The sequence below is a fragment of the Bufo bufo genome, chromosome 3 (genome assembly GCF_905171765.1).
Source record: "Bufo bufo chromosome 3, aBufBuf1.1, whole genome shotgun sequence".
Lineage (NCBI taxonomy): Eukaryota > Metazoa > Chordata > Amphibia > Anura > Bufonidae > Bufo > Bufo bufo.
In genome coordinates this window covers 572,722,778-572,749,893 of record NC_053391.1, presented here as the reverse complement: position 1 = coordinate 572,749,893, position 27,116 = coordinate 572,722,778, and the positions used below count along the sequence as shown (strand labels likewise).

The following is a 27,116-nucleotide window of genomic DNA, read 5'->3' as shown; positions in this document are numbered from 1 at the left end:
GACCCAGACCTTGGGCAAGTCCGCTCTGCAGGAAGGACAAAACGGTGGGGAGAGAAAAGCGGAGCGGAGGAATCCCCAGATCGGCACAGAACCCCAAATAGGTCCTCCAGGTCCTATAATAGATCCTAGAAGAGGACGGCTTGCGGGCACGGATCATGGTGCGGACGACGTCCGCAGAAAAACCCCTACGTGTCAGGACGGTGGTCTCAACAACCACGCCGTCAAACGTAGGGACCTTAAACGCGGGTGGAAGATCGGTCCCTGAGAGAGAAGATCTTCCCTGGCGGGCAGCGGCCAGGGCGCGTCTGCCAGGAGCAGCATGAGGTCGGCATACCAAGACCGGCGGGGCCAGTCCGGAGCGACCAGAATCACTGAGACGCCTTCCGCCGCGATCTTCCGAAGGACCTTGGGCAGGAGTGGGATGGGAGGGAATATGTATGGACGCGCGAAGCCTCGCCAAGGAAGAACGAGGGCGTCGGCTCCGCAAGCTCCCGGATCCCTGGCCCTGGACAGATAGGCGGGGACCTTGTGATTGAACTTGGAGGCCATGAGGTCCACGTCCGGTATGCCCCAACGAAGGCAAATGGCCTCGAATACCTCCGGGTGAAGAGACCACTCGCCGGGGTCGACAGTGGTGCGACTGAGGAAGTCCGCCGCCCAATTGTCCACCCCTGGAATAAAAATTGCCGATAGGGCCGGGACGTGGGCTTCCGCCCAACGGAGAAAGCTGGAGACCTCCCTCATTGCAGCAGCGCTGCGAGTGCCCCCCTGGTGGTTTATGTACGCCACAGCCGTGGCGTTGTCCGATTGTACACGAACTGGATGACCCTTCAACAGATGAGTCCAGTGTCGTAGAGACAAAAGGGCCGCTCTCAGCTCCAGGACATTGATCGAGAGTTTGGACTCCAATGGAGACCAAATGCCCTGGACGGATCGGGGAGGAAACACGCCTCCCCAGCCCAAGAGACTGGCATCGGTTGTAACCACCAACCAGTTGAGTGGCAGAAAAGACCTGCCCAGAAGAGGGGACTGTAACCACCAGCGGAGAGATGACCTCACCGGAGGCGATAGATGGAAGGGATGATCCAGAGACTGCGGTGATTTGTCCCAGGAGGAGAGGATCGCCCGTTGGAGAGGGCGGGAGTGAAACTGCGCAAACGGGATCGCCTCGAAGCAGGCAACCATCTGCCCCAAGACCCGCATGCAGAAGCGGAAGGACGGTCGACGGTGGAGAAGGAGACCCCGAACCGCCCCACGGAGGATCAGACGTTTTTCCGAGGGAAGACGTACTTCCGCCGCTCCCGTGTCTAAAAGCATTCCCAGGAAGACCAGTTGTCTGGAGGGGGGAAGGGAGGACTTGGGGAAGTTGATGACCCAACCGAACCTCGTCAGAGTCTCTAGAGTGAGATCCACGCTGGCAACCGCTTGAGAAAGGGACGGAGCCTTGATGAGGATATCGTCCAAGTACGGTAGCAGAAAAACACCCCTGGAACGGAGTAAGGCCAAAACCGGGGCCAGGACCTTGGTGAACACCCGGGGGGCTGTTGCCAGCCCAAAGGGAAGGGCGACAAACTGGAAGTGGAGGTCCCCCACGGCGAATCGGAGGAAGCGATGGTGACACCGGGCTACCGGAACATGGAGGTAGGCATCCTGTATATCGATGGAAGACATGAAATCTCCCTGCTCCAGGGAAGCCACCGCGGAACGGAGGGACTCCATCCGAAACCGTCGAAGGAGGAGAAAACGGTTGAGCTTTTTGAGGTCCAAAATGGGCCGCACGGAACCTCCCTTCTTGGGAACTACAAAGAGGTTCGAGTAGAACCCTTGGAACCTTTCCTCTAGAGGAACGAGGGTAATCACCCCCCTGTCCAGTAAGGCTTGAACGGCCGCGGAGAACGCAACCGCGCGTTTCGGGTCCCGTGGCGGGCGGGAGCGAAAGAACCGATCTGGAGGGAAGGATGCAAATTCGATTTTGTATCCGGAGCACACAATTTCGAGGGCCCAGGCGTCGGAGACGTGAGCCAACCAGACGTCCCTGAAAAGGAGGAGCCGGCCCCCCACCCGGGTGGGTGGGGGCGCGCCTTCAGGCAGAGGATTGCTTTGCTGCAGGTGTGCGGGCAGCCTGCGGCTTGCGCCAGGAGGGCTGCGCCCGAAAAAACGGCTTCCTATGCTTGTCCTGGGGAGGAGCCGAAGCGGCAGCTGTGGTGGGAGCCCCAGAGGCCCTGCGGGAGGCCCGAAAACGAGACGCACCAGGGCGTCCGCGGGGGGCGCCCCTGGCTTGGGGTTGAGGAAGATGGGTGCTTTTACCACCCGTGGCCTCCGAAATAAGTTCGTCTAGGCGGACCCCGAAAAGGCGGGAACCCGCAAACGGTAGCCCCGCCAAGGAACGTTTGGAGGCAGCGTCCGCTTTCCAAACCTTCAGCCAGAGCTCCCTCCTGACGGAAACTGCCAGGGCGGAGGAGCGTGCAATAAGGGCTCCCGCATCAAGGGAGGCCTCACAAACAAAATTCCCGGCCCGAACAATAAGCTGGGCCAAGGAACGCAGGTCCTGGATGGGGACGTCCGAGTCCAACTCCTGTTCCAGCTGCGCACCCCAAGCAGAGATTGCTTTCCCTGCCCAAGCAGAGGCAAAAACCGGTCTGAGAGCAGAACCGGAGGCAGCAAAAATGCCCTTAGAAAGGGTCTCCATGCGACGGTCCTCCGCTGACTGAAGAGAGGACCCGTCGGGAACAGGGATGGCCGTGTTCTTTGACAGCCGGGCCACAGGGGGGTCCACCTTGGGTGGGGAAGACCATGTGGCCACGACATCGGCTGGAAAAGGATAACAAATGTCCAGCTTCTTGGGGTTGACAAAACGGGCGTCCGGGCGAGCCCAAGCCTTAGACACCACAAAGGAGAAATCAGAGTGGATTGGAAAGACTTTTGAGACCTGCCTGGGTCTGATAAATGAGACGCTAGCTGCGTCCGAGCTAGGGGGATCATCCTGCACCTTAAAGGTGTCACGAATATCAGAGATGAGTTGACCCATCGCTGAGGCTAGCTTGGACGGCAGGGCCGAGTCCATTTCCAAATCTGAAACCGCCAATTCACCTTCAGAGAGCGAATCCTTTGGAGAGGAGAGGCTCGTCTGGGTGCGCACGCGTGGCGGGGAGAGGGAGGCATCCGAGGAGGAGGCTCGCTCTACTCTAATACGCTTCTGAGAGTGCCTAGCTCGGGAGGGGTCACTAAAAGAGAGTGAACCCGCTGCAGCGGCAGAAGCAGTGGACCCGGAGGGCGCGACAATCAGAGAGGCGTCCTGCGGGGTAGGTGGCCTGTCTATTAGGCGGCCCACGACATGAGTGAGGCTTTCCACGGCCTGGGACAGGGATCTAGCCCAGTCAGGCGGGTCAGAGGCAGCAGGGAGCGACACAGCGGGCGACTGAGGCTGCGGTGGAGCTCGGCATGCAGTACAGTGCGGATCAGACTGCCCCCGGGGAAAGGGTTCCCTACAAGCAGTACAGGCATGGTACCAAGGCTTGGCGGCTGTAGAAGGGTCTGACATGGTGGAACAAAGATGTTGCACTTAAAGTGGGAGACCCCAAGGAAAGGAACGGGGATAACACCCAAGCGACAGTACTGTGGCACGGAGGGGGTTAAAAGTCCTACCAGACCCGGATGATGCAAGCGGCAGCGGTAAGGGGAACAGACTGAGGAGGCTGTGGAGGAGAGGCAGCAGCACCGGCTTCGGATCGCACTGCAGAGAGGATTCCACGCAGCACTGTGCGATGAACCCGGAAGTAGCGGAGCGCATGTAGGAAGCTCCGCCCCCTCTCTGCCGCTCTGAAGCAGAGCCGCGCGCGCGGCAAAATGACTTTAACCCCCAAGGATGATGAAGTGCCGGCCTGAAATGGCCCCCTCCGCGCCTGGATGTGGCAGACGGCTTGCTTTTTTCCTGCAGCCGTCCCCTGAAGGCAGCGTCCCTGCCAAGGACTTGCCCAGATAAACTCCCCTGCCCGGTAACTGTCCCGATATATGCCCGGGGGGGGGGGGGGGGGGGGCGCACGATGTAGCAGTGGCCATGTAGTAACAGTGGCCATGGGAGCCCAGGAGGCCTGTAGCAGCGGTGGGAGGGAGGAAGGGGAGGCTGGAGCAGCCTGTCTCACCATACGCTGTCTTCGCCCTCAATCCATCCAGCGGGGTCGCCCCTTCAGCTCCTGGCACCGCAGTGGCAGGAAGCCGGGGGAGGGACTTGGCGTGCGGGCGACCCTGAGCTGGCGGGACGCAGGGGAGCGAGGCTGCCCTGGTCCACCTTGTCTTCTGTGGGGGAGGCGGCAGTGCGGAATTACCGGCACTGGCGCAACTCAACCCCGGGAGAAACAGAGGGGTCTAATGCGCCTCTGTTGTCCCTGTAGGTAGAAAAAAACCGAATTAAAAACAACAAATAACGCAAAACTAAAAAATCATAGGAAAACAACCCTGCATAAGCAGGGGGTGTCTTGCCTCCTTGGACACTAAGCAAAAACTGGCAGTCTCTTCTCCAGGCTGAAGGGTATAGCTGATGGAGGAGGGGCTTACAGCTTTCACTTAGTGTCACGCCTCCTAGGGAGCAGAGCTATACCCATGGTTTCCTGTGTCCCCCAAGGAATATGGGCGAGAAATAAGTAAGAACTAAGGTGATGGCTCCTTTCCATCTCTGCCCTGGGAAATACTTTTTGATCTCCACTACTTTGAGTTTATTACATTCATGGCACAGAAAACAGTTATCTTCCCCAAGTAAGAGATGTAATTGCTACGATGTGCACACTCTGTGGCGGACAACCGTTGCAGCGGCATCTACGTCTGCAACAGCAATTAAGAGCCTAATGCGCTTGTAGAGCGCAAGAAAATTTCACCCGGAGGGACAAGTGTGCCATTAAGACAGAAAATTACAGATAACTGTTCTTATAGTCAAGGTATCAATAACATTCCAGGTGTCAACGCTCAAATGTCCTTAAACTCTAAGCTGTTGTGCTGAACCATATTACAAGCACATGCCTCATAGCAATTGTGAAGTCACTTCTGCTGGGATGTAAAAGAAAGCTTTGATCTCTTATTTGTTTTTTCCCATTTTCTTCAATCAATTCTTGCCATGCCATAGATGACATTACACCCATCAGCCATGGTATTAATACCACCTGCCTAACATTGCGTACAGGAGACCCTCCGTTGGTGGTGCCAAAACAACTCGTACCCGTCAAGGCACGGACTCCACAAGACCTCTACGGGTGTCCTGTGCCAATGACATTTGCAGGAAATTGTGAGATAGGACTTCATTGGACTGGACTTGTTTTTCTAGCATATTCCACAAATGCTCAGTTGGATTGAGATCTGGGGAATTTGGAGGCCAAGTCACCATCTAAAATCTTGTCATGTTCTTTAGGCTACATGCACACAAACATTGTTTGTTTCCATGTCCATTCCGCTTTTTTTTTTTTGCGGATAGGATGCGGACCCATTTATTTTAATGGGTCCACAAAAAATGGGGACAGCACACCGTGTGCTGTCCGCATCAGTATGTCCGTTCCGTAGCCCCGCAAAAAAAATAGAACATGTCCTATTCTTGTCCGTTTTAGGCATTGTTACAATGGACCAGCCCCCAAAAAAAACGGATGGCACACGGATGTCATCTTTTTTTTTTTTTGCGGATCCGCAATTTGCGGACCACAAAAGACATATGGTCGTGTGCATGTAAGCCTTATACTACATGCACACGACTGTATGTGTTTTGCGCTTTCTTACCTCTGTATACAGTGCTCATTTAGCACTGTATATAGAGCGATGGGGAAGGCAGGGGAGATAATCCTTGCCTTCTTTATGGAGAGACCTACTGTCACTGATAGCAAGCTCCCTGCTCTCACAGCTTCACGATTAGCGTGCAGTTGCGATCTCTGCGTCTGTGCAGAGAAATATGCCAGCCGCCCAAATATATACAGTCAACAGGTGGTCAGCAAGGGGGTAAACTATTCCTCCAAAATTTTTGCAATGCAGCTAGAACATTATCTTGATTAAAAAAGCAACTACAATTAAGGAATATCATTGCATGAATGGCTGTATTTGGTCTGTATAATGTTTAGGTAGGTGGTACATGGCAAACTAACACCGGTATGATACCACGACCCAAGGTTTCTCAACAGAGCATTGCCTAGACAGAGCATCACTTTTTGTCTTTTTCTCATAGTGCATCCTGGTGCCACCTTTTTACGGGGTAATCATTGCACACGGGGTAATCATTGCACACGGGGTAATCATTGCACTTGATGTAAAATGATTCATCAAACCAGAACCCCTTCTTCAATTGTTCCATATTCCAGTTCTGATGCTCACGTACCCATTGTAGGTGCTTTCAGCAGTGGACATGACTCAACAAGGACACTGATTAGCGGCTACACAGCGCGCAGTAACTTTTTCAACAATTTACAGTAGCTATTCTGTAGGATCAGACCAGACAGGGAAACAACAAGTCTTGGATACCCAGTACCTCGTTGTGGGTTCACCGGTTGTCCATCTTTGGTAGGTACTACTGCATACCAGGCATTTCCTGTTAAACCTGCTAATTTACAGATGTTTTGACCCAGTTGACTATCCATCACAGATCAGTTCTAGTCAAAACTGCTCAGATCCTAATGCTTTATGAACTGACTGTTCACTTGCTGCCTAATAGATCCCATCCCTTGACAGATATCATTGTCATGAGACAATCAATGTTATTCACGTCACCCGTCAGTGGTTTTTAGGGCTGAGTGGTGCATACTGGTCCAGGGTGCAATCTTCTCCATCTATCACATCAGCCAAGAAGAAAAGGAAGCATTGTGCTTTCTTTGTGACCGATATGTTAAGAGTAGAGCAGAAGCAATCTTGTTAGTACTAAATTCGGAGAGCCAGGAGGTCAAAATGTTCTGTTGCCTGTGAGACGATTTCTAGTACTAGTAGTGAGAAGCCTTTCATAAGTGACATCAGAAGGAACTGCAATGTCTAACTATAGATGTCCCATCTAAACTAGCTTAGAGACAGTGAGACAAAAATCTATATTGCAGAAACTGACCAGATTTTTGGGATTAATAAGTATGGCACACATTAGGAGAAGTATCTATCAGCATTCCCTTGAGAGAAATTCCCCTAAAAACGCTGAAGGTCTAAGATCTGGTTATTGAATGCATATCAAAGTTGAAGACACGCTACCACTACCAATGGCTACTTACGGCATAGATCAGGAGCTTCATCACTGTTGTCTAGACAATCATTGTCTCCATCACACTTCCAGCGTTCCTGGATACAGCGGCTGTTCTTGCAGGCAAACTCCCCAGGCTGACATTGAGGAGGAGGGATATATGATGGATTGGCTTGAAAAAGAATAGAATATTGGTATGTTAACCCTGCAGCTTGCTTATTGAAATAAGAATCCAACTTGGAGGAACCTAATTAAAATCTGGAGATAAGACTTTACTGTGTAATTTGTTCAGGGAATACATTAAAATGCTGATTGTACATGTTCAGGTTCATGTCCACATCTGTGGCAGAGATCTGGGGTCACTTATCACTAATGATATTGTACGATCCTGACATTCAGCTTGAATATTCCCTAGCTATAAAGGTGAGCAGTAGGGACTAGATTATTCTTCATATTGATTATAAACAAAAATTAAACAGGTTTTCCAGGATTAGAATATTGATGGCCTATCATTATTATAGGTCACCAATATCAGACCCCACCGATCAGCTGTTTGAAGGGGACAAGACACTCATGTCAGTGCTGCAATTATGTCACTATATACCGGTACACCGTACACACAATAGCCACAGTGCAGGGTATTGCAGCTTTGTCCCTTTTTACTATGAACACCTTTGGGACAATTTTTTATGATTGCTTTTTACTCATTGTGGGCTTAAAAAAAAAAAAAAAAAAAAAAAAAAATTTCAGTTGGTCTTCATCAAAAAAATTTCAACTGTTTTTGTCCCATGTCTGAACCCGAACATACCCTTATTTTCACCCAGGCAGCCCCCCTGAGGCTAGCGTCGGAGTATCTCATGCTCCGATGCGTTCCCTTGCCCTGTGCTAGATAGAGCAGGGCACTGGCTCTTTTGTTTATCATAATACACTGCCGGGCGGAAGCTTCCGCCCGGCAGTGTGTTCGGTGACGTCACCGGCTCTGATGGGCGGGCTTTAGCGCTGCCCTAGCCGGTTTACTGCGTGATTTAGCGCAGGGCAAAGGAGAGCATCGGAGCATAAACTGCTCAGATGCTCAAGTCAGAGGGGCTGCCAGGGTGAAAAGTTGCCGCCTATCTGCAGAGTATCTTATTTTTAGTTTCCCACTGAGCCATCATATTGCTGTTCTGACGGCTCCATGTGTAGCCCTTGTAGATAGACGTTTAGCCATTATCTCTGAATCCATGACAGCTCATAGTCACTCATTATAGCTACAGTCTTATGAATCCGAGAAGAGAATGGCATAAATAAGTGTTTATAAGATGTCAGGAATTCAGAGATAGTGGCTATACATCCAGCCCTCAAAACAGCAACATGACAGCTCAATGTGAATCTGAAAGTAAGATAATCGGTAGATAGGCTGGAACTTAACCCTACAGGATGTTTCATAAAGACCAATTTAAAAAAATTACCGTCTATATAGCTCAATATTAGTAAAATGCAATAATAAATAAAAAAAATGCTCCAATTCTAAGTGTTCATAGACTTCAAAGGCTTTCAAATGGTTGGACCAAAGTAAACAAACGAAGAGGCTGCATCGCTCAAGCCGAGGCCCCTTCAAACATCTGATCAATGGGCATTCAAAGAGTTGGATCTCCCATTGACCTTATATCCTCAGGATAGGCCATCAATAAGCCAATACCAGAAAACATTTTTCATTTATTTATTTCTAGACAAAAACATTTATGAACATATATACAGTACTTACAATAAAAGTTGTATTTCCTACAAATAAAAATAAGGTTAAAACCGGTTACAGTGGTGCTTGAAAGTGTGTGAACCCTTCAGAATTTTCTATATTTCTGCATAAATTTCACCAAAAACAACATCAGATTTTCACACACATTCTAAAAGTAGTCAAATATTATTCTTGGTCATTTATATATTGCGGAAATGATCTAATATCATATAGTCTCTAAGTATGTGAACCTTTAGACCTCTTTTACATGAGCCAGTTTTCCGTCTGGGTGTGATGTGTGAAGCAAACGCATTGCATCTGGACTGAATCCTGACCCATTCATTTCAATGGGTTTTGTGCACGTGAGCATCGTTTTTCACGCATCATTTCTGCATTCAGGAAAAATCACAGCATGTTGTATATTCTGCGTTAAAATCACGCAGCTCTGGTTCCATAGAAGTGAATGGGGCTTCAGTGAAAAACGGATTGCAGATGTAGATGGTTATTCCTTTTTTTTTTGACGAGCGTGAACAATACGTCAAAAACTGATCGCACCCGCATGGACAAAACTTTAACACTGAATACAATGTAGACAAAACTGACTGAACTTGCGTGCAAACCATGGGTTTTTTCCTGAACAGATTCTGACACACTCCTTATTGTTCGTGTGAAAGAGGTCTTAGGTTTAGCAGATAATTTGAAGATGAAATTAGATTCAGGAGTTTTCAATTTATAAGATGACAATCAGGTGTGATTGGGTGACCTGTCTGATTTAAAGGGAACCTGCCAAGCTCAACATGGTGTCTGATCTGCAGGCAGCATGTTATAGAGCAGGGGGAGTGGAGCACATTGATATATAGTTTTAAGAGAAAAGATTCAGTAAAAGTTTTCATGTATTCTTGTAAATTCCTGCTCATTCTGAGCTTTGAAGTCATGGAGGTGGTCTTATCAAAGATTGACAGTCTCCCCTTATGACGTGTGTATACAGAGATAACTTCACAGTCTAGAATGAGCAGTAATTTACATCTATAAATTAATTAAGTTTTACTGAATCTTTTCCCACAAAGCTATACATCAATCTGCTCAGCTCCTCCTGTTCTATAACATGCTGCCTTCAGCTCAGACAGTTTCTATGAGGAGGTAAGTTCTAGACTGGACAGCGGCGAATCAATGGATGTCGTGTATCTTGACTTCTCCAAAGCATTTGACACTGTACCGCATAAAAGGTTAGTATATAAAATGAGAATGCTCGGACTGGGAGAAAACGTCTGTAAGTGGGTAAGTAACTGGCTCAATGATAGAAAACAGAGGGTGGTTATTAACGGTACATACTCAGATTGGGTCACTGTCACTAGCGGAGTACCTCAGGGGTCAGTATTGGGCCCGATTCTCTTCAACATATTTATTAGTGATCTTGTAGAAGGCTTGCACAGTAAAATATAATATTTTGCAGATGACACTAAACTGTGTAAAGTAATTTACACTAATGAGGACAGTATACTACTACAGAGGGATCTGGATAGATTGGAGGCTTGGGCAGAGAAGTGGCAGATGAGGTTTAACACTGATAAATGTAAAGTTATGCACATGGGAAGGAATAATGCAAGTCACCCGTACATACTAAATGGTAAAACACTCGGTAACACTGACATGGAAAAGGATCTAGAAATTTTAATAAACCGCAAACTAAGCTGCAAAAACCAGTGTCAGGCAGCTGCTGCCAAGGCCAATAAGATAATGGGTTGCATCAGAAGGGGCATAGATGCCCGTGATGAGAACATAGTCCTACCACTTTACAAATCACTAGTCAGACCACACATGGAGTACTGTGTGCAGTTCTGGGCTCCTGTAAACAAGGCAGACATAGCAGAGCTGGAGAAGGTCCAGAGGAGGGCAACTAAAGTGATAACTGGAATGGGGCAACTACAGTACCCTGAAAGATTATCAAAATTAGGGTTATTCACTTTAGAAAAAAGATGACTGAGGGGAGATCTAATGACTATGTATAAATATATCAGGGGTCAGTACAGAGATCTATCCCATCATCTATTTATCCCCAGGACTGTGACTATGATGAGGGGACATCCTCTGCGTCTGGAGGAAAGAAGATTTGTACACAAACATAGAAAAGGATTCTTTACGGTAAGAGCAGTGAGACTATGGAACTCTCTGCCTGAGGAGGTGGTGATGGTGAGTACAATAAAGGAATTCAGGAGGGGCCTGGATGTATTTCTGGAGCGTAATAATATTACAGGCTATAGCTACTAGAGAGGGGTCATTGATCCAGCGAGTTATTCCGATTGCCTGACTGGATTCGGGAAGGAATTTTTTATTCCCCTAAAGTGGGGAAAATTGGCTTCTACCTCACAGGTTTTTATTTGCCTTTCTCTGGATCAACTTGCAGGATGACAGGCTGAACTGGATGGACAAATGTCTTTTTTCGGCCTTATGTACTATGTTATGTATTAATGTGACAGGTTCCCTTTAAAAAACTGGGATCTATTAAAGGCTAATCTTCACAACACATGTCAGTGGAAATATATCATAGCATGAACAAAGGTGATTTCTGAGGCTCTCTGAAGAAGACTGTTGATGCTCATCAGGCTGGAAAAGATTACTAAACCAGCTCTAAAGAGTTTGAACGCCAACAATCCTCAGTCAGACAGATCATTTACAAATGAAGGAAATTCAAGACCATTATGTCCCTGCTCTCCAAAAAGAACATTGCAGCCCGTCTGCAGGTAGCTGAAGATCATCTGCACAAGCCAGAAGGATACTGAAACAATGTTTTGTAAATAGAGGAGACCAAAATAGAACTTTTTGGTTTAAATGAGAGGCTTTTTTGGGAAAACACTGCATTCCAAAATAAAAACTTCATCCTGTCTGTGAAACATGGTGGTGGTAGTATCATGGTTTGGGCCTGTTTTGCTGTATCTGAGCCAGGACGCCTTGCCATCATGGAACAATGAATTCTGAATTATACCAGTAAATTCTAAAGGAAAATGTCGGGATATCGGTCTGTGAGCAGAATATACCAAACAATGGGTAAAGAAGAATAAAATTAAAATATTAGAATGGCCAAGTCAAAGTCCTGAACTTAATGTAATAGAAATGTTGTGGACGGACCTGAAGTGAGCAGTTCATGGGAGAAAGCCATCAACATAACAGAGTTGAAGAGGTTTTGTAAAGAGGGCTAAATGTGCAGGACTAAACAATTACCGGAAACGTTTAGCTGCAGTTATTGTTCCACAAGGGGGTCACCCCAGGTACTGAAAGCAAAGGTTCACAAACATTTGCATCTCACAGACATGCGATATTGGATCATTTTCCTCAATAAATAAATGACGAGTCTAATATTTTTTACTCCTTTGTTTGATTTGGTTAACTTTATCTACTTTTAGGACTTGTGTGAAAATCTGATGTAGATTTAGGCCAAACACATGCAGAAATATGGAAAATCCTGAAGGGTTCACAAACGTTCATGCACAACAGTAAATACAAGCAATGTCTATTCGTTGGTTTCACAAAGTAAGAAAACAGGTGTCAACCCTTCTGTAGAAAGCATTCAGGTGGATCATCATCTCCATTGACTATTTTCTCAGGAAAATCAGTAAGGTGCCCCTTTCCAATCACGCAGAAACTAATGCACAATATACCTCTGACATGCACCATCTGCTGAATCAATAACAGGCGGCAATGCCGGGTGTTCACAAGCTTATATTTATGCATCTGGGTCAGTGCAAAATGAAAGGCTTCGCTTGACTTGGTGGCCACAGTTCAGTCAGACGCTTTCATAATGTTTCAACAAGACATCACTGACAGCTATGGCCGCATCCTTAAGAATTGTGGTCTGGGGGAATAAATTTGAGCCAAGGGGGACTTCTCCATATAACAGAAGAGACCAATAAAAGGACTGAGATTGGAATGAATTGAATATAATTTTTGAGGCCATCTTAAAATTATAGAGGACCTGTTGGTTTTCCCAACATGTCCATTTTAGTAAATACTTTAGAATTCTGGAGCATCTATTCTTATGACTGTGTTGTGCCATTACTCTGTTATTTTTCCTGGAATATGTTTTTTTAACTTTTGCCCTTGTCAGACAAGGGGGAGGAGAACAGCACACAGTTGTCAATGTATTCATACACTTTCAGGAGAAACAGCACAATACAGAGTTCTAAGAAAAGTTGACTTCGCTGGGAATGAAGATTTACTAAACCAGGTATGTTTAGGGCGCTGTCAGGTCCTCTTTAAAAGTAGAACAAACCTCCTGTCTCACCACTGCATGGGTTATTTAGTATTTCATACTAGCCATTCAAATAAATGGCAGATTAAGTAATACATGGACAGGCTTGCTGGGTCTGCAAGGCTGGAGGCACTCCTAAGGTGGCCATACACGTAAGATTTCGGCCATTCCGTCCGACTGTCATTTGAAAAACTAGTGCAGGCAATTTGTTCGCCATCGCCAATGGCAGACTCTTGTCTGCTGAAAATGTAATCCGCCATGCTGGAAAATTTCGGTCATTCATCAGCCGAAACTGCAAGTTGATGGCATGATCAGCCAGCTTAATTGGTGGGATCATTAGTACATACAACCCCATGGATCATTGAGGCCGATCAGGACCTCAAACGTACGGTCATTTACACTGGACGACAATTGGGAATGAGCATTCTTACGAAAGCCTGTTTTCCTGTGTAAAAAGGATGTTTCGTGCTGTCCTAGGTTTCTAGAAGGTTGGTCATCTAGGAGGTCTCACTTTAAATTAAAGCATCTCTGTTCTTTGGGAAAACTTTCAAAATGACATAGCGACAAATAAAAAATTTAGATTGGTCGGGATGTGAGTGCGGAGCCCCTGCCAACCGCTAGAAGGAGGAGAGAGAAGTGCTCACATAGTAAGCTCTCTCCTCACTGCAGGAGATGGAAGCGAGATAGACCCGATAGAAAGTCTTGAGGCCTATCTCAATTTAGCCTCCTGCAGCGAAGAGAAAATGCACTTCTCATTTATCATTCTAGCGACTGGCAGGGTCTCAGCACTTGGACCTTCAACGATCAAAACCTTTGATACGTCACAATGATTTCAAAAGTTTTCCCAAAGTACCGTGTCACTTTAAAAGTGTGAGCATTAAAGAATAAAAAAAAATGAAGCTTTACCTTTACAGGTGACATTGTCACCATCCAGAATCTGGTCTTCCGCACAAGCGCATTGTCTGCCCCCCGGCACCGCCAAGCAAAGGCTACTACATCCGCCATTATTTACACGGCAAGCATTGGAGCCCACTTTAAAAACAAGAGAAGAAAATAACTTTTAGCGATGAGAATTAAGCATTAAATAATAAAAAATCATTGGGGAGAAAAAATAAAAAAAGACCATTCATTTAAAAAGGAAGAGAATAAACGAAAATTCCCCACTTCTCTGACAACAGTGATGGCTATGAAACTCAAAGGCACAAATTAAAGGCATAAAGACTAACTACACTAAGCTTTAACAGCTCTCAATAGTACAGTCTATGAATATTTCCCATGGAGCTTGTGTTTATGAAACTGAAATAAATGGTTACCTCGCAAACAGAATGAACAAAAATATACAGAAAATGCTAAGCAGGTGGCTCACTCTGATTTGTCACGACAGGTGCACAGGTTCGAAAAACACCCCTAAGTTCTGGTAGATAGATATAGATTTGGATAGAACCGGCACTCAAAACAATTGGAATAAGCGTGGAAGTAAATTAAAATTATTTATTAAACAGTAAGCATTAGTTATGCTATATTCTGTGTACATCAGAGTAAAAATTCATAAAAATGACATAAAAAACATAAAAATATATATACCAAATATATATCTCCAATATAGAGGGGTCTCAAATGCTGGGCACAGCAGACTGCATCCGTGTCCCTCCCAGTTGGGTAGGGCTATTAGATCGCAGGCGTCTATGCCAAAACAGAATATTTGAGATATACACCGTGGTACATAGCATAAAATACTATATTTGAGAGGATTCAATGGCAGGTATCCCACATAATCCTAATTGCATAAATTGCTCCAACGTGTAGGGTAGGGAATCTAAGATAGTCAGATGTGGTCTATATTTTGGACCATGAATGGATCGTCCAGCACCTGTGACAGTCTCAGATTCAAAGTCACTTGTCCAGCACGTCTGTAATCACAGTGCCTGTGCTGTCTCTCATGCAGAGAATTGGTGTAGTTCCTCTGAACTAAGTGTTACTCACTGTGTCTCCGTATAGGATCACTCAATTGGATCTGCGGCGGAATTTCTACCGTGGCGTCCCACGCTTCAGCTTTTTCTCCGCTGTGTTTGTGTTGGATCCGGTTAGTAGTAGGATCCCGTCTCTACTCTCGCGAGAGACCTGTGTTGGACCTGTGTTAGCTATTTCAGCTGTTACACTTCAGTGAGTCTTACAACACTTGCAGATCTTCTATAGGTGGATATATTCTCTCCGTCCTTTTAGTACATGGCCATGTACTGCTGAGATGATTCTTTCACAGGTAATACGCCCAGACGCGTTTCGAGATACCTTATCTCTTCCTCAGTGGGTATGACCTGTGAACACTGCTCTTGTGTGTTATATACTCTCATCTCAATTAGTTGATTACTTTCACCTGTTCCAAAGCTTGTATCAGGACATAGACGCTTTGCTTTTCATTTACCCTTTCATTTCCATATAGTGTTTCCATCTTAGAATCCTCTTTCAGTAGTATTAGTGGTATCAAACATAAATAAGTATATACATATATGATAACTATACACTCAGATATAGAATAAAAAATAAAAAATATAAACAGATATAGAAAATATAAAAAATATATAAAAGACATATAAAAAAGGCATATAAAAAAGTGGATGAACCACTGTAATATATATTGGCAGACATTTGAATTCCTACATTGTTGGGAAATGTTTTTATATATCACCATCATGTAGTCAATAATTATCTACCCACATTTGGATATTAATCCCCATACTCCTAAGGGCTGGTACGCTAAATCTAAGGATACTATTGAGATTTTATTATAATATAATCCTCATTTTATTAATAATCCTCATAGATAGAAATAGAAAAATATACAAAAATAATATAGAAAAAGATGTAAGAAGGTAAACATATTAAAAATGAGGATTATTAATAAAATGAGGATTATATTATAATAAAATCTCAATAGTATCCTTAGATTTAGCGTACCAGCCCTTAGGAGTATGGGGATTAATATCCAAATGTGGGTAGATAATTATTGACTACATGATGGTGATATATAAAAACATTTCCCAACAATGTAGGAATTCAAATGTCTGCCAATATATATTACAGTGGTTCATCCACTTTTTTATATGCCTTTTTTATATGTCTTTTATATATTTTTTATATTTTCTATATCTGTTTATATTTTTTATTTTTTATTCTATATCTGAGTGTATAGTTATCATATATGTATATACTTATTTATGTTTGATACCACTAATACTACTGAAAGAGGATTCTAAGATGGAAACACTATATGGAAATGAAAGGGTAAATGAAAAGCAAAGCGTCTATGTCCTGATACAAGCTTTGGAACAGGTGAAAGTAATCAACTAATTGAGATGAGAGTATATAACACACAAGAGCAGTGTTCACAGGTCATACCCACTGAGGAAGAGATAAGGTATCTCGAAACGCGTCTGGGCGTATTACCTGTGAAAGAATCATCTCAGCAGTACATGGCCATGTACTAAAAGGACGGAGAGAATATATCCACCTATAGAAGATCTGCAAGTGTTGTAAGACTCACTGAAGTGTAACAGCTGAAATAGCTAACACAGGTCCAACACAGGTCTCTCGCGAGAGTAGAGACGGGATCCTACTACTAACCGGATCCAACACAAACACAGCGGAGAAAAAGCTGAAGCGTGGGACGCCACGGTAGAAATTCCGCCGCAGATCCAATTGAGTGATCCTATACGGAGACACAGTGAGTAACACTTAGTTCAGAGGAACTACACCAATTCTCTGCATGAGAGACAGCACAGGCACTGTGATTACAGACGTGCTGGACAAGTGACTTTGAATCTGAGACTGTCACAGGTGCTGGACGATCCATTCATGGTCCAAAATATAGACCACATCTGACTATCTTAGATTCCCTACCCTACACGTTGGAGCAATTTATGCAATTAGGATTATGTGGGATACCTGCCATTGAATCCCCTCAAATATAGTATTTTATGCTATGTACCACGGTGTATATCTCAAATATTCTGTTTTGGCATAGACGCCTGCGATCTAATAGCCCTACCCAACTGGGAGGGACACGGATGCAGTCTGCTGTGCCCAGCATTTGAGACCCCTCTATATTGGAGATATATATTTGGTATATATATTTTTATGTTTTTTATGTCATTTTTATGAATTTTTACTCTGATGTACACAGAATATAGCATAACTAATGCTTACTGTTTAATAAATAATTTTAATTTACTTCCACGCTTATTCCAATTGTTTTGAGTGCCGGTTCTATCCAAATCTATAATGAACAAAAACTCTGTGCACTAAAAACAAGCAAAAGGACAAAACAGGATTGTAGAATCCAAATTATAGTCCTAAATTACTTTATATTCATGAAGTTTATACTGGACAAAATGAAAGCTCTCAAGAGGAAGGTGTGACCTATTTTTTTTAATTACCGTAAAACCAGATAGTGATACGTATTCCTTTTTTCTAATCTGTTTCTATTTTCTGATGGTAGATTTTTTTTTTATTCTGTTTTATATACGTTACTATGTGGGCAGCCATGTTGCCTGAGATGCTGTTATCAACATTAAGAGATAGGCTTTACAGCAGCCACATGTACCATAGGCACCATACACATGAGATGTCCAGTGATGTCTAAGGGAGTGTTTTCTAGGTATGATCTGTGACTTGGGCAGAAGTCATTGTGCAGGGATGGTGAGTAGACAAGCTGTGAGACCACCTACTGTGAATAATGGATTCTGTTACCTATACAGAGAGATTCTCTTTCATTGTATTCCTGCTTGTGATAAGGAGAGGACTGCTGAAAAGTGATCTCCACAGAACAAGACGCATCAGGCTATTATTGGGCCTAGTGGCCAATGTAAAAACTGCAGGATAGATTATTTATATATATATATATATATATATATATATATATATATATATATATATATATACACACATATACATACATACATATACACACACACACACACACACACACAAATAATGACATGGGAATTTTGAAATAACCTATGTTTGACATAAAACCTGAAGCAGAAATTAGATATCCAGATATAAACAACATTTGCATTGCTTAGTAAATGCACAAAACACTTTATCAACAAAAGGCGTAGGGGGGAAACACTCAAATCCAGACTGGTCAAGAACAATGCTGGGTCTGAGGGACTATGACAAAGGACACCATTCACGTCACACTGCACAGCACTTTCATTGTCCGAGTGGCCCAATCCAATGACTCCTCCACACTTTGGACAATGCTGAATAGTATTGTTATGTCTACCAATACTATTGGTTTACTATCAATTATCTCAAGATAAGAGACTCCTTACAGTATGAGCACAAGTTAAGGCTGAATTAGACTGGCCAAGCAATCGCAGGAACTCTAGTTAGCGATGATCTGGCAGTGTAATACCGCCGCCGATTACCCGGCGATAAACAAGCTTGTTCATCAGGCATTTAGAATCTTTCGGCATGCTTATAAAATCCTTGCTTGCCGATGCAGATCGTGCTGCCGGCAAAAAACTAGACAGCATGGGGACAGGCGATGGCATAACGATCGCTCCTCTCCATGCTGTGGAGGAGATCACTGCATGTAATAGCAGCGGTTACCTCCACTAGCGAGCGATTGCCCGAGGGAACACTTCCCTCCCAACAATAGCCTGCTGGATCGTGCAATGTAATACAGGCTTACTATAAAACAAGAACTTTAGTCTTTGATTCCCAAGTGTTAGGACATACTCACCCTGCTGCTGCTGAGCATCGTACATTCGGATTTCAAAGATTGGTGGTCTCTCGTTCCTCAGTAAAGTGACTGTTTTTGAAGCTTGATCTAACCGGTAAATGCTACCGCTCCTGTACTCCGTCCAGAAGAGGAAGTTACCGTAGTGGCATAGACCAAAAGCATGATTTAGCTCTGGACCTTCATATACCGCCTAAAAGGAAAACAACAAGCATTTCCATCTCCCATCGACGAAAGATTAGTAAAAAATAAAGGGTCAAAAAAATAATAACGGCATAATTCTCTCCGACAGATATGGAAACTGGATACAGAATCCTGTTAAAGTGAACGTGATGCAGAAAGACTCCGCGCAAATGTCTTTGTCAGAGGCCCTTTCTCTGGATAATGCAACGTTTCATAGCATTTTCCTAATCCCGTAGTGACCAGCCGATTTGGCACATTATTAATTAATTTTGTTTTTCATTTTTTTTGTGGTTACATACATTTCAAGACCTATCATTTTTTATTTAGTCTTCCATCGATGTAGCCATATGAGGGCTTTTTTTTGTGGGACAACTTGTTTTTTTATTGCTACCATTATGGGGTACACATAGCTCATTGATTAAGTTTTATTAACTCTTTCTTTGGAGAAATATAATTTTTAATTTTTTTTAAAAAAGCGATTGCGGTTGTCTTTTTACATTTTTAATTTTGTGACGTTCACTTTGCGGCATAAATAATATGATAATCTTATTCGCTAGGTAAGTACGATACCAAATACTGTAGGTGTATACCAGTATACCGTATATATTTTTTTAAGATTGACTACTTTTGTGCAATAAAAATCCTTAAAAGAAAAAAATCAAAGACCGAAAACTTTTTAACTTTTCTTTTGACGCTACTTAGACGCTCTGTTAGTAGAAAAGTGACAGGTAATCTATTAGGCTTGCCTTTGGTATTCATGTGTGAATGCACTCCTATTTTAGGCTATATGCACATGACCGTGCCTTTTTTTGCGCTCCGCAAACCACGGATCTGCAAAAAAACGGAAGCTGCCCGTGTGCCTTCCGCAATTTGTGGAACGGGCGGCCAATTGTAGAAATGCCTATTCTTGTCCGCAAAACGGACAAGAATAGGACATGTTATATTTTTTTTGCGGGGCCAAGGAACGGAGCAACGGATGCGGACAGCACATGGAGTGCTGTCCGCATCTTTTGCGGCCCCATTGTAGTGAACAGGTCCGCATTTGAGCCGCAAAAACTGCGGCTCGGATGCGGACCAGAACTACGGTTGTGTGCATGAGGCCTTATCTTGAGAGTAGCATTCTTGTGCACTTTTTGCCCCACCTATCCCACAGGTGATCTTGATTAGGTGGTACATATAGCTGTGTGTGCTCCTCCTCTCATTGGTTGGTTGATGCACAGAGGTAACTAGGAGCAGCACACTATGTGCAGGGTCTGCTCTCCTGAATGTAGATGCCCAACGGCATAGGTGGTTTAGAGTAGGACCTTCCTGACTGAGACCACCTTGGTGCTGGTAGGCGGGCACAGATGTCTTTTGATCAAAAAATATTGGCTGAGTCTCAGATTTGATCAAATTAGAGTGAGGGCTTAGTCCATATATAATGCTTGCATCTATTGTAAGAATGCATTATTTTCCATGATTTTTCATTTATAAATGTAGCCACGTACATCCACATATTCAGGTATCCTGCAGCATGTGTTGTATATTTTTCAGTGACTTTTGCCTCTGGCACAGTCTAATAGGCATTTACAGAAGTCAGACCTGGGGGCCACCTCACCAGCATTTTTACACCAGTAGTTAAAGAGATGTACAAGTAATGCTGCTACTTTAGGATTCGGAAATAACACGTTTTCAAAGCACAGAGATAATTCCTACAGGAAGATGATTCCTACCTTGCGACCAGTGCCATTGAGGTACACCATTTCAATACGGTCATAAAAAGCATCTACCCAGTACAGAATTTTTCTTGGAATGTCTATGCTCAGTCCATTAGGCCAGAGAACAGCCTTCGATGTGACAAAGATGTTCCGGTTAGAGCCATCCATCCATGCTCTTTCGATCTTCCCACGTTTGCTATCTTTAGGATCTTCTTCCCAATCAGTCCAGTACATCCACCTTAATAACACAGATTTAGTGAACTTTTGATCTTCACAATATCATTATCTAAGGTCAATGTAGAAAACTATCTTTAGGCTCGTTTCACATTTGCCTTTGCCAATCAGGGAAGCTGTTCCAGCTGGGAGCAGCCTTCGGATCAGATATTGCCAGATGCAAGCGGAATGCCATCCAGCCCCATTAACTATAACGGGGTCTGGCGGTGATCCGGCAAATATGCAGAGAATCAGCCAGACAAATGGTTTTTGTCCAGCCGATTCCTGCCATTCTATGCCGAAACAGGCTGCCGGCAGTGTGAAACAATCCTTAAAAGTGCTCTCTGCATGTTGAAAAGAACGCTCACTGATGATGCACATGCTTAAAAAGGTCTACCCGAATTTAAAAAAAATTCTTAACCTACCCATTCAGTGGATCAACCACAATGGCTCTAGGATGAGTCATCATTCCCTCTATTAAAGTCTTCCTAGTTTGAGATGCCTTTTCCAAGCGGGCCACACTAATGGTCTTCTTTGGGCCATCATCTGTCCAGTACAGATTGTTTCCCATCCAATCTACGGCAACACCTTCTACATTGTGGATACCTTTAAAATGTGAAGACATATAAACTATTATTTCATAATGTGTCTCATTTATTTAGGGAGAAAAGGATGGCTGAAATAAATAATGAAATGACATCAACTACATTCTCCAGTCCATGAGCAACTGGCTCTGAACGGGACATCAGCAAATTAGGACAAAAATCTTGAAATTTCATTTAATGATGAGGAGTTGTCCAATCTGTCTCCCACCCAATCTAACATAGGTGATGGAGATATGCTGGTGCACACCAGACAGGACAGCTGTCGAGACATTCCTATTAGTAGGACATGTGCACGATACTTGGTGGGCATCAGACAGTCTCGCTTGGTGTGCAGCAGCGTCTCTTCACGCCCAAAGTCAGATCACTGGGAGTGAGGAGATTTTCTTCTCTGCCTTTGCAATATATGAGAATTGGTGGAAAGCAACTTTAAGACTCAGTGCCATATCACACTAGCACAGCATCGAATACCAGTGAGATGTCATATGACAATGGGCAAGGTAGCCCAGCAGTAGCTCCATGCTCAAATCAGGAAAAGGTGACAAGTGTCAAACTGGGGCCCATCAGTTTAACCGATTTTGAATCAAACAAATAGACCCAAGTGGTATGTGACTGGATCCAAAAGCAGCCAAATGAGTTTTTTTTCTCCTGGATCTTTGGAATCTAATATGGTATCAGAGCCTGGGCCCACCGGAGGATGCTCTGGTACTCTAGGGGGCCAGCCCAACCATAAATATGACCCACAATTCATCTTGATCCCTGAGCAGCACTGCAATGCTAGCGTCACCAAGCATCTCTGGGCTTTAAACAGTTACACAGGTTGCAAAGAAAATATATCACATCGGATGGGCAAATATAAAAACAATAACACAGAAAAAATGCACAGCAGCAGATGGTAAGCAACAGAGTAAACAGCAAAGCACATGATACAGCACAATATGGATGTCTAATGAGTAAGGCCTCATGCACACGACCGTTCCGTTTTTTGAGGTCCGCAAACCACGGATCCGCAAAAAACGAAAGCCGCCCGTGTGCCTTCCGCAATTTGCGGAACGGAACGGGTGGCCCATTGTAGAAATGCCTATTCTTGTCCGCAAAACGGACAAGAATAGGACATGCTATTTTTTTTTGGGGTGGCCAGGAAATGGTGCAACGGATGCGGACAGCACACGGAGTGCTGGCCGCATCTTTTGCGGCCCCGTTGAAGTGAATGGGTCCGCATCCGAGCCGCAAAAACTGCGGCTCGGATGCGGACCATAACTACGGTCGTGTGCATGAGGCCTATAAATCATATGACACATCCTGGCACAATACTAGCCTAGAGGATACATTTAATACCAGAATTAGGGCTCTTTCACACATACTGTATGTGTGCAGTCTGGAAATCGAGCTCCATGTGTGAGCGTGATCCTTCGTTCTGCACACTGCTCGTCTTGCAGGAGCGCATGGCATTATCATGATTTATAATGCGGTGTGCCTTTGCATGACCTTACTGATATAGGATCATACAGAAAAAAAGCCGTCATTATGATTCTGTAGCAGTAAGGTCATGCAGAGGCACACAGCATTATAAATCAGTATAATGCTGTGTGCTCCTGCAAGACGAGCAGTGGCCATAACAGGGAATCACGCACACACATGGAGCGCGATTTCTAGATGTCACGCGCTTTTTGACAGGAATTGGAGTAATGGAGAGCAAGGGCGCCTTCACACTAAGGGACTTGTTTTTGCTGTAAATCAAGAGAAAATATTTGTAAACATTATGGCTCGACATATCCATAGATTATAGTTGGGCAAATTTAGTTCAAAAGTGCACACTGTTTGGCACAGTTTACGTTTCTGTAAGTTTTTTTGCAAGATAGAATAACGTAGCATACCACCCTTTTTTTTTTTCTTGCAGGACCAAAAAGTATCGAAATGTATACTTTTTTTTTTTACATTGCAGTGAATGGGAGACAGATGGATACATAAGACAATATTTTTCCATCTGTTAAACGGATCCATTTTTATCCAGATACTTCCTACTTCTTTTGATATATTTCAAATCTTTAGTTAAAAATAAAAAAATATCACAAAAACTTTTTTTTTTTTACAAAAAAAGACTTTAAATTCAACCCATTGATTTCTATGGGCTTAATGGGGAAGATTTATCAAAACTGGTGGAATGGGAAAACTGTGCTATGGCTCATAGCAACCAAATTCCGCCTTTGACTTTTTTTCATTTTCCAAATGAAAAAAAAGTCAATGTGCATAGAAAATGAGCATATTAAAACCATTCCAATGTATAAGCACTATTTTTAATGAAAAAAAGTGAATTAAACAGGGTTTCCAACCATTTTTTATTTTTTTTTAAATCTTAGAAATCACTTGCCCACGTGTACCATGTTAGGTACATACCATTAGTTGCATAATCCTACCGCTCCTCTCCTTTTCATTTTTTATTTACACCCTGAACTGGTGGGATGTGTCTGTGGTTTTTCAGCTTGTTCCTGAAAAAACACTTCCCAGTAGTCATAGCACCATTCTCACATCCGCGATTATGCTCCACCACCGCTCATCTCCATACCATATTAAACGACAAGGTATGAAAAGACATTGGATTTGCTATGTCGCTGGTCTGTGCCCAGCACTGATACGCTCTCTCCGGTGATCACGGCTGCTAGCCTGCTCAACTTCTCCTCTGTTCCCGCAGCTCAGACCCGCCAGTCTCCTCCTTCCCAGTGGACCTGGCCACTGGAGTAGCTCCTGCTTTTTTCCTCCCACACAGGCTACGGCCTGCTTCTTGGTGGCAAAGCCTCTTACTGCAAGTAGGGGGCGCTTTCTCCAGCGCACTTCCTAATCTTCCCCAGATAATGGCTGGATATCCCGGGTTACTGGGAAGGTGTCCTGCAAAGGTGTGCCGTTTCTACAGTCATCTGCCCATTTACAGCTTTCTGCCTGCTGTCCAGATTTGACCTTTCACTTTCTGTCCTGACCCTAATCTCCCTGACCTTGGCCTGTCCCCGACTACAGTTTTAACTAATCCCCGCGAGTTAGCCGTCACTTGAATAGAGACTAGTCCAAGAGGTAGCAGCCTGGTGGTTCCCCTGCAGATCCCTGTACAGGGGTCAAAGGGTGAAGACCAGGGGGCCATTTAGAGAAGGCCCTTAGGAGCAGCCCTAAACCTAATCTGTTCAGGTGACACAGCGGATCCACATCCGCTTCGTAACAGGATTACAGGATACAAAAATACATTTCCGTTTTACAAAATTAAATGTACTGAAAATATTCTCTATAAAAGACCTAAACTGGCAAATTTTAAGATCAAAATATAATTTACTCACTGTAGCCAATTCTAGAGAAAATGACTACATTTCTGAAAAAAAGATCTAGAGGCAATATAGCTCCTTTTCCAGCCTCCTCTTCCAAAAAAAGAGCAGTAAGTGACAGCTGCAATGTCAGAGACAGGCGTCCATGGACCATCACACCTAGTTAATTGGCTGGACAGCTCATGACACACTGAAAAGAATGCAGAAGCCTCCAGGGATTGGGGGTGGGGAAGGGGGAGAATCATTTGGCTGTGCAATGCTATTTTAATTTCTTTGCAGGAATAAGTTTTAAATTGCAACACTGCCTAATCACAACTACTCATACGGAAAGCCCTAATCAGGCAAGCACAGGAGAAAAACCCTCCAAAAACATAAGCGCCATCATGCATGACATTGTCAGGGCCTGCTCTCTCGTGTTTCTATCACGAATAACGTGAAGCCCAAGTAGAACAATGGGCGCAATGATAAAACTGGATATTAAACAGATCTATACGTTTGTTTAGCTATTTTATTATATTTTGGCTTCGTATTGGTAAGCCTGACCTCACCTTCTTGGAGAATGTTTTCCCGCCCAGTTCCATCAATCTTCTGTCTTCCTATCAAAAAGCTTGTGGTGTCTGCAAAGTACATGAACCCATACTCTGCGTGGAAGTCCAGGGCTCGAGGGTTCATTAAGTTCTCAATAGGTATCATGTGTTCGTCTGGAATATTGGCTCCCATATCCATCCCTCTGATGATGCCTGGGCGTCCTCGGCCATAGACCAGGAAGAGCTCATGTTCTGGCTCTGGAACAAGAGAAAATGTCTCAACAGTGTTGATATATGTACAATAGATGTTTCCTAGCACAGGATTAAGTATCTTCCTGATAATTCTTCAAGAGTCTTGTACTGATTAGAGCCGGCACACATAGCTGAAGTCTTCAACACATATTTCACGGATAATGCAACCTTTCACTGCATTTTCCCGTAGTGAACGGTTGCACATAGGTAACCATTTTTTATATGATCACATTCCAAGACCTATATTATTATTTTTTTATTCTTCCATTAATGTAGCCATAGGAGAGAATTTTTTTATGGGACAAGTTGGAGTTTTTAATGTCACCATTTTGGGGTACACATAAGCTCTTTGATCAAGTTTTTCAATAAAAAAAAAACTAACAAAAAAACAACCCTCTGCTATTGTTTTTTTTATATTTTAAGTTTTGCAACATTGATTTTGAGGCATAAATAACAGGATAATTGTATTGCCTAGGTCAGTACGATTACAGCAATACCAAAATATGCCTATTTTTTGTTTAAGGTTTTACTACTTTTGCACAATAAAAGCCAAAAACATATTTTTTTTTTACTTTTCTTTTGACAGACCTGCATGGGAAGCTTGATGTTTGCAGGACGACTTGTAGTTTTCTTTGCTATCATTTTGGGGTACTTGAAACATTTTGATTGCTTTTGATTCTGTTTTTTGAGTGCCGGATCAACAAAAAAGAGCAATTCTGGCTCTTTTTTTTTTTTTTTGACAGCACTTGCTGCGGGATAGATGCATAGTTCAGATCAATACAGATGTAATGAATGCATGTATGTTGAGGTTTTTTTTTTTTTTTTCTTCTTTTATTCCATTAAAATATTTTTTTTTTTAGGGAAAAGGAGTTTTGTTTTTTGTTTTTTACTTGGAGATTTATTTTAAATGAAACTCTTATTTCTCCCACTTTACTTGATCACTTCTACAATACACTGCAGTACTTATGTAGTACAGTGAATTATTCTGTCAGTAGAAATCTATTAGGCTTTCCTCTGGCATTTACAGAAAAGTCAGATCTAGGGGCTTCATTAGATTGAGCTGCAAACAGCACCCTGGGATCACATTCACAGGGGGCTGATGGGTGACAGACAGAGACCCTCCCTCTGAAACCACTTACGGTACATGCTGCAATCAGTTTTGACCACAGCATCTACGGCTGGGATTGTCGGTTTCTCCGATCCTGGCAGTTAGAGCAAATGCCCAGCTGTCATTAGACAGCCAGACACCCACTGCTCCCAGCACAAGACACCAGTGCTGAGCTAAACCTGCAGCACTACAAAAAGGCAAACGTGCGAAGTTAGTGACTGCTGTAAAAACACATATTTCAATTTAAATGAATGGGCCTCATCTGAAATACCAGATGGATAACAATTGCGCTGTTTCTGGGAGAGAAAGAGAAAAAAAAAAATGACTTTTTAATTTA

General features: G+C 43.8%; 1 protein-coding gene across 1 annotated transcript in view; it reads right to left on the bottom strand.

The window, feature by feature from the left end:
- The window catches only part of LRP1 (LDL receptor related protein 1), a 297,752-nt gene that overhangs the window by 119,973 nt on the left and 150,663 nt on the right, over positions 1-27,116 (bottom strand). The window contains exons 11-16 of the mRNA XM_040425719.1: positions 25,441-25,677; positions 21,408-21,588; positions 20,785-21,007; positions 18,893-19,082; positions 14,053-14,178; positions 7,218-7,358 (exon numbers count right to left, since the gene is read on the bottom strand). Coding sequence (XP_040281653.1) covers positions 7,218-7,358; positions 14,053-14,178; positions 18,893-19,082; positions 20,785-21,007; positions 21,408-21,588; positions 25,441-25,677 — 1,098 coding nt within the window. The remainder of the gene's footprint in view (positions 1-7,217; positions 7,359-14,052; positions 14,179-18,892; positions 19,083-20,784; positions 21,008-21,407; positions 21,589-25,440; positions 25,678-27,116) is intronic.